The sequence below is a fragment of the Erinaceus europaeus genome, chromosome 11 (assembly GCF_950295315.1).
Source record: "Erinaceus europaeus chromosome 11, mEriEur2.1, whole genome shotgun sequence".
Lineage (NCBI taxonomy): Eukaryota > Metazoa > Chordata > Mammalia > Eulipotyphla > Erinaceidae > Erinaceus > Erinaceus europaeus.
In genome coordinates this window covers 58159368-58172021 of record NC_080172.1, presented here as the reverse complement: position 1 = coordinate 58172021, position 12654 = coordinate 58159368, and the positions used below count along the sequence as shown (strand labels likewise).

General features: G+C 36.7%; 1 protein-coding gene across 2 annotated transcripts in view; it reads left to right on the top strand.

Annotated features, from left to right (window-relative positions):
- Positions 1–12654, top strand: part of MAN1A2 (mannosidase alpha class 1A member 2) — a 154337-nt gene that overhangs the window by 79199 nt on the left and 62484 nt on the right. For both annotated transcript variants that reach the window (XR_009552576.1, XM_007525496.3), the window contains exon 8: positions 3180–3273. Coding sequence is in view for 1 of the 2 variants with exons in the window: in XM_007525496.3 (XP_007525558.1) it covers positions 3180–3273 (94 nt within the window). In the remaining variant the exon portion in view is untranslated. The remainder of the gene's footprint in view (positions 1–3179; positions 3274–12654) is intronic.

The following is a 12654-nucleotide window of genomic DNA, read 5'->3' as shown; positions in this document are numbered from 1 at the left end:
AAATAAAAGAAACAGAGAAAAATTTCCATCATGGCATAGAGGTTTGTTTCTTAGCCTGTTCTTACCTACTCTTTACCAAGCAAAGGAAGCAAGTCATTAACTTTCTCATATTTCCTATTAATTTCACAGGTGACAAGGATTCCTGGGGTGTCTAATATGCAGCAGCTCACAACTTCAGCAGGCTTCTCACTTTCCATTCTCCTTGAACATATAGATGTTTGCAGCAAGATAGTATGATAGTGTCCCAGATCACAAACTGTATCCAGAAGGGGAGAAATACACACATTCATACATTCACTTGCTGAATGTTAGAAAGATGAATAAAAAAAATCATGACCATTGTGCAAGCATAGTAAAGGACACAAAAACATTGATAAATAGCCAGTAAAAGTCTGATAAAGAGCCTAGTTCAGATTTTAAAAAGTCATTGTGAGTAATTCATATTGTAATAGAAATTGAATTTGGCAAAATAAAAACTCAGAACAAAATAATAAAATTATACAGAAAGATTATAGCTAAAGAAACAGATCGTGACCTTGACTATTGTATTTCCTTTAACAAATAAGTAAATAATAACAGAACTGATTACATAGCTGAAAGCTGAATTACTGGCATGGAATAAAAGCAAGAGATAATCATAGCAAAAGCAAAGAGAAGCATGGAGATTAAAATGATAAATATATATATATATATATATATATATATATATATATATATATATATATATTACCTAAATGGTATTTTGAAGTGTAGGAGCTAACCTTATCTCCTAGAAACAAAACAAAACAAAAAAAGGAAAATCTAACAAAACTTCATTAAAAAAATGAAACCTCACCAAAATTGGATCAATCTGAATAAACTATTCAAAATATGTTTTTTTAAATATTTATTTTCCCTTTTGTTGCGCTTGTTGTGGTCATTATTATTGTTGTTGATGTTGTTGGCTTAGGACAGAGAGAAATGGAGAGAGAAGTGGAAGACAGAGACGGGGAGATAAAGATAGACACTTGTAGACCTGCTTTACCGCCTGTGAAGCGATTCCCTGCCTATGAAGCCATTCCCCTACAGGTGGGGAGGCAAGGCTCGAACCAGGATCCTTATGCCAGTCCTTGTACCTTGCGCCACATGCACTTAACCTGCTGCACTACCGCCTGACTCCTCCAATATATGGTTTTAAAGAAGACAGAATTGTGAAAATTTAGTAAATGTATTGCAATGAGGGGAAAAAAAAACATAGATAAGAATATTTCAAATGGAAATGATAGATGTGGAAGAGAGGAGTCAATGTATATACATTATTACCTGAAAAAAATTATACTTTTTAAAATCTTTTCTAACTTTACCATCCAAATGGATTAAAACTGATTTATCTGGGAGTCAGGCACAGCGGGTTAAGTGCATGTGGCACAAAGCGCAAGGACCAGTGTAAGGATCCCGGTTCGAGCCCTCAGCTCCCCACCTGCAGGGGAGACGTTTCACAAGCGGTGAAGCAGGTCGGCAGGTGTCTATCTTTCTCTCCTCTTCTCTGTCTTCCCCTCCTGTCTCCATTTCTCTCTATCCTATCCAGCAACAACGACATAATCAGCAACAACAATAATAACTACAACATTAAGGGCAAAAAAAGGGAATAAATATTTTTAAAAAACTGATTTATTTAGTCATCTAGACTGACTAAAACTGATCATGAAATTGATCAGATTGAGATTGTTATACATAAAAGTTTGTCTTCAGCATGAAAGAACACAGTCAATACAGCACCCCTGAACTCACTGCTCAAACAACTTGACAACAAATCCCAGTGAAATAAAAAGTATTGAAAAATTATTGAAATAAAGGGTTAGTGTTCTGTACACATCCAAAAAATAGGCATTTCTTTTCAAAAATGACTATGCCTTTGGAAAAAGTAATTTTTACCAAGTAGGTTATCCTTCATATGTAAAGCTAGTATTGTCAAACAAGAATACAAGGAGTTATCGTGTGTCTTTTATCAAAAGCATTTATAAAGTGTGTTTCATCTAAAGAAGAAATGAAATCCCTGGGAAAGTCTCCACTTTTAAATACATTTCATGATGGGAGTAGAGCAGTAGAGCAGCCGGTTAAGTGCATATGGCGCAAAGCGCAAGGATCCCCGTTTGAGCGCCCCCACCTGCAGGGGGGTCACTCACCAGCAGTGAAGCAGGTCTGTAGGTGTCTATCTTTCTCTCCTCCTTTCTGTCTTTCCCTCCTCTCTCGATTTCTCTCTATCCTATCCAACGACGACATCAATAACAACAATAGCCACAGTAACAAAATCAAGGGCAACAAAAAAGGAAAATAAATTAATAAATATTTTTTAAAAGAAAGTGGGATTTAAAAATACGTATGTATATATAGTTCGTGATTATGTGTTTTTTTTTCTTTTGACTTCATGGGGGTATTTTAGAAATTGGAATTGTTTAAATTTTAGGAATTCAGGCATATCTGTTGTAGGATCAAAATTTAAAGCTCAGCAGTTTAGTTTTTCTTCATTTACTTTAATTTTACTTGCTATATTTACCATTTCATATTTTTTATTATAAATATCCTGTTGTAACCCCATTTCTATGGAATTATTTTTATTCTTCTATTTCTATAGGCACATTATGAGTGTCTGTAATAATTACCACTTATGTTTCTGGTGGCTATTTCTAGATAGTAACATACTGAGATTTAAATTGGTTTTCTCCCTATGCTCTTTTCTTTGTAATTTTATTGTTACTTGATTTTAAAATAATAACTATATATCATCTTGTAAAAATGATGACATTTAAAAATGGAGATCATTCCTGGCCAACTTACACACAGAGGCAGGGCAGGTGGTATAATTTTTTAATTGATTTAATTTTGATTGACAAGTCTGTTGGGATAAGAGGGGTACAATTCCACACAATTCTCAACATGGTATAATTTCTATTCGAGAATAAAAGCAGGCCTGGTGAGATAGCTCACTTGGATAGCGTGCTGCTTTGCCATGCGCATGACCCAGGTTCAAGCCCAGCTCCCTACAACAGTGAAGAAAGCTTCAGTGCTATGGTTTCTCTCTCTCTTCCCCCCCATAACAATAATAATATGAAATAGAATAAAAGTAAAAGGTTAAATTAATACAAAGCTCAGATGCCATTTATTTTTGTAAATTGCAGTCTTAATTTTATTTTGCTTAGGTCATGCATATTCGGAAGCTGCTGCAAAAAATGGACCGTCCAAATGGTCTTTATCCAAATTACTTGAATCCAAGAACTGGTCGCTGGGGTCAGTGTAAGTATTTCTAGTGCAACTGATGGCTTTGTTAAAAGGAACCTTGACAGCTTGTTTCTTGATGTGGTGTTATTAGTAGACATGTAGGTTAAAAACTCTAAGTTACTATGTAACTCTGTTATTTACTAGTACTATTACTTTTGACAAGTTCCTAATCTCTTGTTTCACTAGAGTATTTCATACATGTGTAAATACTTCACAGAATTACAGTGTGGCATTAATGAAAAGTGGTAGTCAAGCTCTTACTTATAAATCATATGTTTATGTAAATAAGACCACTGCTTGAATATGTATTTATTGAGTCATGTGAAGAACAAGTGAGTATGTTAAATGACTAGAAAACAGTTGCTATTGAACAAGTCAGCTTCAATCATTCCTTTTAAAGGAAAGTATCATTTACCAGACTCTATGCTAAATTCTTATAAGATTGGAGATAAGGACAGGATCTAGAACTTAGTATGAATTCAGGTGCTTTCCTAGCAGGGTGAGCAGACATTTTTAGAAAGTGGTTGGAGCGGCTGGGTAAATGGCTAGTTGAGCACATACATTACAGTGTCCAAAGGCCTGTGTTCAAGTCCCAGTCCCCACCTGCAAGGGGAAAGCTTCAAAAGTGGTGAATCCGTACTTCAGTTCTCTCTCTCTCTCCCTCTCCTTCTCTGTCTCCCTCTCCCCTTTTACTATACCCCTCTCCCTCTCTTCCCCTCTATTTCCCTATGGCCTTTTAATTTCTCTTGGTCTCTATCCAAAGTAAATGAATAAAAATATTTTAAAAATATTTGTGTATGTATTCTTTTTTAGAAAAAGCAAATGTAAGAATATAATGTGACAAATGTAACAGTAGAGGAATCTACTAATTATTATCTAAAATTTTGATACAAGTCTTTTTCCCTTTTAGGAGAAAATGTTTTATTTAATCACGGAGTGATTTTTCTAAAATTAGAATTTTAAAAAGCTCTAATTTCTCCTAACTCTTAAAAAAGATCTTTAGGGGCCAGGCAGTAGCTCAGTGGGTTAAATGCACATGATGCGAATTGTAAGGACTGGCGTAAGAATCCAGGTTCGAGGCCCCGGCTCCCCACTTGCAGGAGCTTGCTTCACAAGCAGTGAAGTAGGTCTGCAGGTATCTATCTATCCTTCTCTCCTCTCTGTCTTCCCCTCCTCTCTCGATTTCTCTCTGTCCTATCCAACAACAATGACAGCTGTAACAACAACAATAATAACTACAACAATGATAAACAACAAGTGCAACAAAAGGGAAAAAATAGCCTCCAGGATGAGTGGATTTGTAGTGCAGGCACTGAGCCCCAGCAACAGCACTGGAAGCAAAAAAAAAAAAAAACTCTTTGAAGGAATTGCTATTAAAAATTAATAAGTGTTTATATTGGAGTGTGGAATTTAGAGAATTTTAATAAATTATAGGTTTGTCAACAATCTCTTAAAAATAAGAATACTAAATATGGAAGTTGTAATTTTTCCTATATTACAATATATTTTGATTATTTTATGTTAATGACCATAATTCAAGTTAAAAATAAGAATATAAATAAAAGTAACACTTAAGTTTTTTTTTCTTTTTTATTTAAGAAAGGATTAATTAACAAAACCATAGGGTAGGAGGGGTACAATTCCACATAATTCCCACCACCCAATCTCCATATCCCACCCCCTCCCATGATAGCTTTCCCATTCTCTAGCCCTCTGGGAGCATGGACCCAGGGTCATTGTGGGTTGCAGTAGGTAGAAGGTCTGGCTTCTGTAATTGCTTCCCCGCTGAACATGGGCGTTGACTGGTCGGTCCATACTCCCAGTCTGCCTCTCTCTTTCCCTACTAGGATGGGTCTTTGGGGAAGCAGAGCTCCAGGACACATTGGTGGGGTCTTCAGTCCAGGGAAGCCTGGCTGGCATCCTGATGGCATCAGGAACCTGGTGGCTGAAAAGAGAGTTAACATACAAAGCCAAACAAATTGTTGAGCAATCATGGACCCAAAGCTTGGAATAGTGGAGAGGAAGTGTTAGGGGGGTACTCACTGCAAACTCTAGTGTACTTCTGCTTTCAGCTATATATTTTGCAGTAATTTACGGATAAGTGTGAACATATGCTCAATCTCACAGAAATTGGTGTATATCTAGGTTTTGGGACTTTGTTAGAAAGTGAACCACCTGAGATGGAATTAGTATACTATGAAAGGAAAGGTCTCACCCGAGTAATGAAGCTGAAGGGTTGTCATTCCACACGTGAAGTCTCTGGACACAGTCTGAAGTGAAGCATGTTGAGGTGGCAATCATTGCATTGATTAGGTTGTGATCTGCAGATGCAATTATTATTTGATATGGATTGGGTGAGGCATACGGGAAAGTGGGCCCTATCCAAGGGTTCCAGGACTGGGGAAAGTAGAGGCTCTATAGTGGCTCGATAGTTAATGTTATCACATTATTTGGTAATTGGGTTAACTTTGAAAGGTCCTTTTGTTAGGGTTTGCTGTACAGTACCCAGTATCTTGTATATAGCTGTGCTATTGGTTGCTTCTAATCTACTTGGTCTAGGCTTTTGAGAGAGTCTGCATATCAATTACACAGCCTATATATTAAAAAGATACAGTTTGTGTTTTGAAAAACTTTGAGACATACAATTAATTTTCCTCCTCATATTAATTAACTAGTGATTTATATGACTACATTTTACTAGGAGTGTACATAAACACCATTCCCACCACCAAAAGACTGTGACCCATCCCTCCCACCCACTCCCACCCCCCACTGGCCCAGGAAGCTGCATGTCTACCCCTCACCACAGGGTTTTTACTTTGCTGCCCTACTTCCAATTTGGTCAGGTCCTGCTTTTAGTTTCCCTTTCAGATCTTCTTTCTCAACTTCTGTTGATGAGTGGGATCATCCCATACTCATATTTATCTTTCTGGAAACAAATGAAAATGAAGACACAAGCTATCAAAATATTTGGGACACAGCTAAAGCAGTACTGAGAGGGAAACTTATAGCCATAGAATCACATATTAAACACCAAGAAGAAGCTCAAATGAACGACCTTACTGCACACCTCAAGGACTTAGAGGAAGAGGAACAAAGGAACCCTAAAGCAACCAGAAGGACAGAAATCACGAAAGTTAGAGCAGAAATAAATAACATCGAAAATAAAAGAACCATACAAAAGATCAATGAAGCCAAATGTTGGTTCTTTGAAAGATTAAACAAAATTGACAAACCCCTAGCCAGACTCACCAAACAAAAAAGAGAGAAGACTCAAATTAATAGAATTGTAAACTTTGATGGTATTGCATTAAATTTGTATATGGCTCTGGGGAGAATATTCATTTTGATGATATTTATTCTTCCAATCCATGAGCATGGGATATCTTTCCATTTCTTGGTATCAATTTCTATTTCCTTGAGTAGTGACTCATAGTTTTCAGCATACAAGTCTTTCACTTCTTTGGTCAACTTTATTCCTAGGTATTTGATTGATTTTGCTGAAACAGTAAAGGGGAGTGATTTCTGGATGTCTTCTTCAGATTTAGCGTTTACATAAAGAAGTGCCACTGATTTTTGTACATTGATTTTGTAGCCTGATACCTTGCTATATTGCCTAATAACTTCCAGTAGTTTTCTGCTGTATTCTTTAGGTTTTTCTATGTATACTATCATATCATCTGCAAATAGTGAGAGCTTGACTTCTTCCCTTCCAATCTGTATTCCTTTGATTCCTTGCCTGATTGCTATGGCAAGAACTTCCAATACTATGTTGAAGAGTAACGGTGACATTGGACGGCCCTGTCAGTCCCTGATCTGAGGGGGAATGCTTTCAGCTTCTGTCCATGAGTATGATGTTGGCTATAGGTTTGCTATATATAGACTTCACTATCTTGAGGAATTTCCCATCTATTCCCATTTTTTGTAGAGTCTTGAGCATGAATGGGTGTTGGATTTTGTCAAAGGCTTTCTCTGCATCTATTGAGATAATCATGTGGTTTTTGGCTTTGCTTTTATTGATGTGGTGAATGACATTGATTGACTTACGGATGTTGAACCAGCCTTGTATTCCTGGGATGAATCCCACTTGGTCATGATGAACAATCTTTTTGATGTGTTGCTGTATCCGGTTGGCCAAGATCTTGTTTAATATTTTGGCATCTATGTTCATCAGAGATATTGGTCTGTAGTTTTCCTTTTTTGTTCTGTCCCTATCAGCTTTTGGTATCAGGGTGATGTTGGCTTCATAGAAGGTGGAAGGGAGTATTTCTGCTTCTTCAATCTTATGGAAAAGCTTAAGAAGTATGGCTACTAAATGTTTCCTGAAAGTTTTGTAGAATTCATTTGTGAAGCTATCTGGTCCAGGACTTTTGTTGTTGGGAAGATTCTTAATAACGGTTTCAATTTCTTTGTCTGTGATTGGTGCATTTAGATCTTGTAGTTCTTCTTGGTTCAGTTTTGCAAGGGCATATGCTTCTAGGAATTGTTCCATTTCTTCCAGATTCTCTAACTTGGTGGCGTATAGTTCTTTATAGAAGTTTCGCAGGATTCTCTGGATTTCTGTGGTGTCAGTTGTGGTATCTCCTCCATCATTTACAATTCTATTAATTTGAGTCTTCTCTCTTTTTTGTTTGGTGTGTCTGGCTAGGGGTTTGTCAATTTTGTTTAATCTTTCAAAGAACCAACATTTGGCTTCATTGATCTTTTGTATGGTTCTTTTATTTTCGATGTTATTTATTTCTGCTCTAACTTTCGTGATTTCTGTCCTTCTGGTTGCTTTAGGGTTCCTTTGTTCCTCTTCCTCTAAGTCCTTGAGGTGTGCAGTAAGGTCGTTCATTTGAGCTTCTTCTTGGTGTTTAATATGTGATTCTATGGCTATAAGTTTCCCTCTCAGTACTGCTTTAGCTGTGTCCCAAATATTTTGATAGCTTGTGTCTTCATTTTCATTTGTTTCCAGGAACATCTGAATTTCCTGCTTGAGTGAATCTCTGACCCAGTGGTTCTTAAGGAGTATTTTGTTTAGTTTCCAAATTCTGTGACTTTTAATAGTTTTCTGTTTGTTGTTAAAAGTTAGTTTTACTCCACTGTGGTCTGAGAAGATACTTGGTATGATTTCAATGTTCTTGAATTTATTGATGCTGTCTTTGTGGCCTAGCATGTGGTCTATCCTTGAGTATGTGTTATGTGGATTTGAAAAGAAGGTGTATTCCAGTTTTTTGGGGTGAAGGACTCTGAAAATGTCCAAGAGGTCTAGTCTGTCAATCTCTTCATTCAATTCTCTTGTATCTTTGTTGGTTTTCTGCTTTGTTGATCTGTCTAAGTGTGAGAGTGGGGTATTGAAGTCTCCCACTATTATTGTATTACTATTGATGTATTTTTGAAATTCTTTCAGTAAGTGCTTGAAGTATTTAGATGGTCCCTCATTAGGTGCATAGATGTTAATAATTGTTCAGTCTTCTTGGCTGATTGATCCTCTAATCATTATGTAATGTCCTTGCCTATCTTTTGTTACTTTATTTAATTTAAAATCTATCGTGTCTGAGATGAGAATGGCTGTTCCTGCCCTTTTTTGTGGTCCGTTAGCCTGTATGATAGTTTTCCATCCTTTCACTTTAAGTCTGTGTTTATCTTGTTGTGACAGATGGGATTCTTGCAAGCAGCATATGGTTGGATTATGTTTTCTGATCCATCCCCCAACTCTGTGCCATTTGATGGGTGAGTTTAAGCCATTGACATTTATTGATATTATGGATTTAATGTATTGTAGTACCATTGTTCTAAAAAAAAATTTTTTTTTTTGCTCTGATATATTGCCAGTATTATAGTGATGTTCTTGTTTATAAGAGGTCTTTTAGAACCTCGTTCAGGGCTGGTTTGGTGATGGTTGCCTCCTTTTAACTGTTGTTTGTCTAAGAAGGTTTTGATCCCTCCATCTAGTTTGAATGAAAGTCTAGCAGGATATATTATCCTTCGTTGAAACCCTTTTTCATTCAGGGCTCTATAGATATCTTGCCATTCTCTTCTGGCTTTTAGAGTTTGATTGGAGAAGTCTGCAGATAATCTTATGGGTTTTCCCCTGTATGTGACATTTTGTTTCTCTCTTGCAGCCTTTAGGATCCTTTCTTTATCCTCACTTCTTCTCATTGTGACTATGATGTGTCTTGGTGTCTTCATGTCTGGGTTGATTCTGTTTTGTACTCTCTGGGCCTCTTAAATCTTGATGTCCTTTCTGTTATTCAGGTCTGGGAAGTTTTCTATTATTTCCTCTAGAATGTTTGCTTCCCCTTCCTCTCTTTCTTCCTCTGGCAGGCCAATTATACGAATGTTACTTCTTTTGAGGTCATCCCATAAGTCTCTGTTGTTGTTTTCAGTGTCTCTCAATCTCTTTTTTCGCTCTTTCACCTCTTTCTTCGTGTTCTCTAACTCATCCTCTGTCTGACTAATTCTGTTTTCTGCTTCTGTTAGTCTGCTTTCCCTTGCCTCAGCTTCTTTCTTCATTATAGCTATTTCAGCTTTCAGTTCTCTACTTGCCTCAAGATAATCAGTATTTTCCTTGGGGGTCTCATCTGTTGTTTCCCTAATACTGCCATTCCTTTCCTCCAATGTCATTTTCATTTCTGTGATTAATAAGTTTATTATTGCTTGCATACTTATCTATGGTTACTTCTGGCTGATTTGTAGTTTCTTCTGGGCTCTTGTCTTCATTCATTGGAGTAGCAGTTTTATTTGTTTTTGATCTACCCATATTTTTGATTTATGTGTTTCTTTTTTTATGCTCTGTTGTTCCTCAGTTGTTGTGTCTTGAGTACAAGCAATACTGTACTAAATACCTTTATGACAATTGCACTCAACAACCTCAGGAATTATAGTAGCAACTGAAGCAAGTATTAAAGCAGTTTAATAACTACCAGTTAGCGAAACAATTTCTCCAGTCTGTGAAAAAATAGTAACCAAATCCCAGTGAGGAAAAAAGAGAAAAGAAAGAAGGGATAGCAAGAATAGACAGTTATGCAAATCTACTATCCACTGTATATTCTAGGGCTAACAAGAGGGGAGAGGGAAGTAGAGCAGAGATACACACATAGAGAGTCCACTCTGAGTCAGATTTCTTCCCCAAAATAGTTCACAAATTCAGAAAGGCAAAGAAGAAGGAAGGAAGAAGTGTATGACAAGATAAAAAAAAAAAAAAAGAAAAAGAAATAATTAAGAGACAAGAGAGAGAAAAGATAAGAAAAAGAGCTGTAATTAAAGAGCAGTGAAAGGAAAGGTTTTTTTTTGATTACTTTATTTTTAATTTAGTTTAATTTTTTTAATTAGCTAGGAGGAGGAGGAAGGGGAGAGTCTGTAGAGGAGGTAGGAGTAAGGAGACAAGTTCCTCCCACAATAGATAAGATGCCCACTACCCTAGCAATGAAAGATACCCTAAGAGTTAATTCTGATCAACCTAAACGGGGGGGGGGGGGGGGGAGATATATGCCTTTATATAATATAAACTTTTTTTCCCTTTTTTTCTACTCTTAATTTTTAACCCAAATTAAGTTATAGTCACCTCCTTGGTGTCATCGCTAGGACCCCTTATTGACTAGCCTGCTAAAGGCAGAAAATCCTACCATTTCCAGAAGATGTGGTCAGAGCTCAAGCCACTAGCAGCTTCTCAGTCCACCATCTTCCAGGAACCCCTCAACACTTAAGTTTTTAAAATATTTTGCTCTGGTAGTGATAAGATACTGTTTTCTTTCAAAATTAGGGACTTATTTGCCATGGATTTTTAAACTTCTCTGAAGGAAATTATTTTCTACTTTAAAAAAGGAAAACAGATTGGTCAGTATAGTTACTTATGTCTTTCATGCGCTTGGAATCATCTCATGTTTTTCCTTCTGATGTACTTTGTCTCTCTGAAAATTTTTATATCACACACACACACACACACAGAATGAATAAAATCCTATTGTCTGAAAATATAAAACTCTTTTAAGAGCAACATTTGTAAAAGACATTTTTTTTTCAGATAAGTGCAACCTGTTTGGATGTTTACTAAGTAATTTAAGTATATTTTATTGTAAATTATCCCCTTTGGGGTTACTTTAAGATTTGGGAATATTTTAACATTGGAGAAAATTTATCTTCAATTCCTTCTTTATATCACATGTCAGTGTACTTTAAATGTATTCACTTTTTGGATAGAGATAAGGAGAAATTGAGAGGGAAGAAACAAGGGAGGAAGAGAGGAAGGAGAGGAGAGAAGGGGGAGGGAGGGAGAGAGATCTGTCTTCAACACTGCTTCTCTGCTTGTGAAGCTTCCCTCCACCTGCAGGTGGGAACCAGGGGCTCAAACCTCAGTCCTTATGCTTTATAATATATGCTCCAAACGAGGTGCGCCACCACCTGGCCCCTCTCAGTGTATTTTATATATGGTCAACTGTTTAACTGTGGAAATACTATTATAAAAGTGTTAGACAATGGTTGATTATGTGATCAGAAAAGTCTCTTGTAAGCAAGTCACATAAGAAGGTATCCATTTTATTACTATATATTTATTTGGAGGCATTCTAAAGCAGTGCTGTCTAGTAGAACTTCCTATAATGAGAGAAAATTTACATATATCTGTACTAATATGGTAGCTAGTGAACTGAATATGGTTATTGAGCTAATTAATTGTAGAGCTAGTTAATTGTAGAATATTTTAAGTTTTATTTTCTTGTGATTAAATTAAAATAGCTACTTGTTACTTCCACCTACTGTATTGACAGGATAGTTTTTAAGCATTCTGTGGAGGAGATGTGACTAAATAAATAATAGTGCTTGCAAATGTGATATAGTATGTAGTTATTAAAGGTTGTGTTACAGTGTATTTGGAAAGAAAAAATAAGTACTCCAGGTTTGTAAAGCACATCAGTGTTATCTGGGCTGCAGCACTGGAGGAAGCTCCTGTGTATTGGGAATGATGAAAGCATGCAGGCTTGAGGCCCCAGTACCAGTCTTTTTTTTTCTACCCCAACACTGCTCAGTTCTGGCATATGGTGGTGGTGCTTGGGGATCGAACTTCGGATCTCAGAGCCTCAGGCTTGAAAGACTTTTACATAACCTTTATGCTGTCTCCCCAGCCCCCAGTACCAGTTTTTAAAAAACTTTTTTTAATAGACATCAATGCATCTCACATGCACAGTACTGTTGCCCCATCAACTTTTTTTGATTCTTTATTTTAAAGAGAGGGAGAGAAGACAGAGGCATTCACAGAGCTCAGAGTCTATCGTCCATGTTGCTCCCCCCAGTGCTGTCCATGGTGCTTTTATATAGTGTAGGTTGCACTCATGCTAAGGCATGCACTTTATTGGGTGAGCTATCTCCCAGCTCTTAACAAGCCTAATGTATACTGAAGGACATTATCATGAAGGT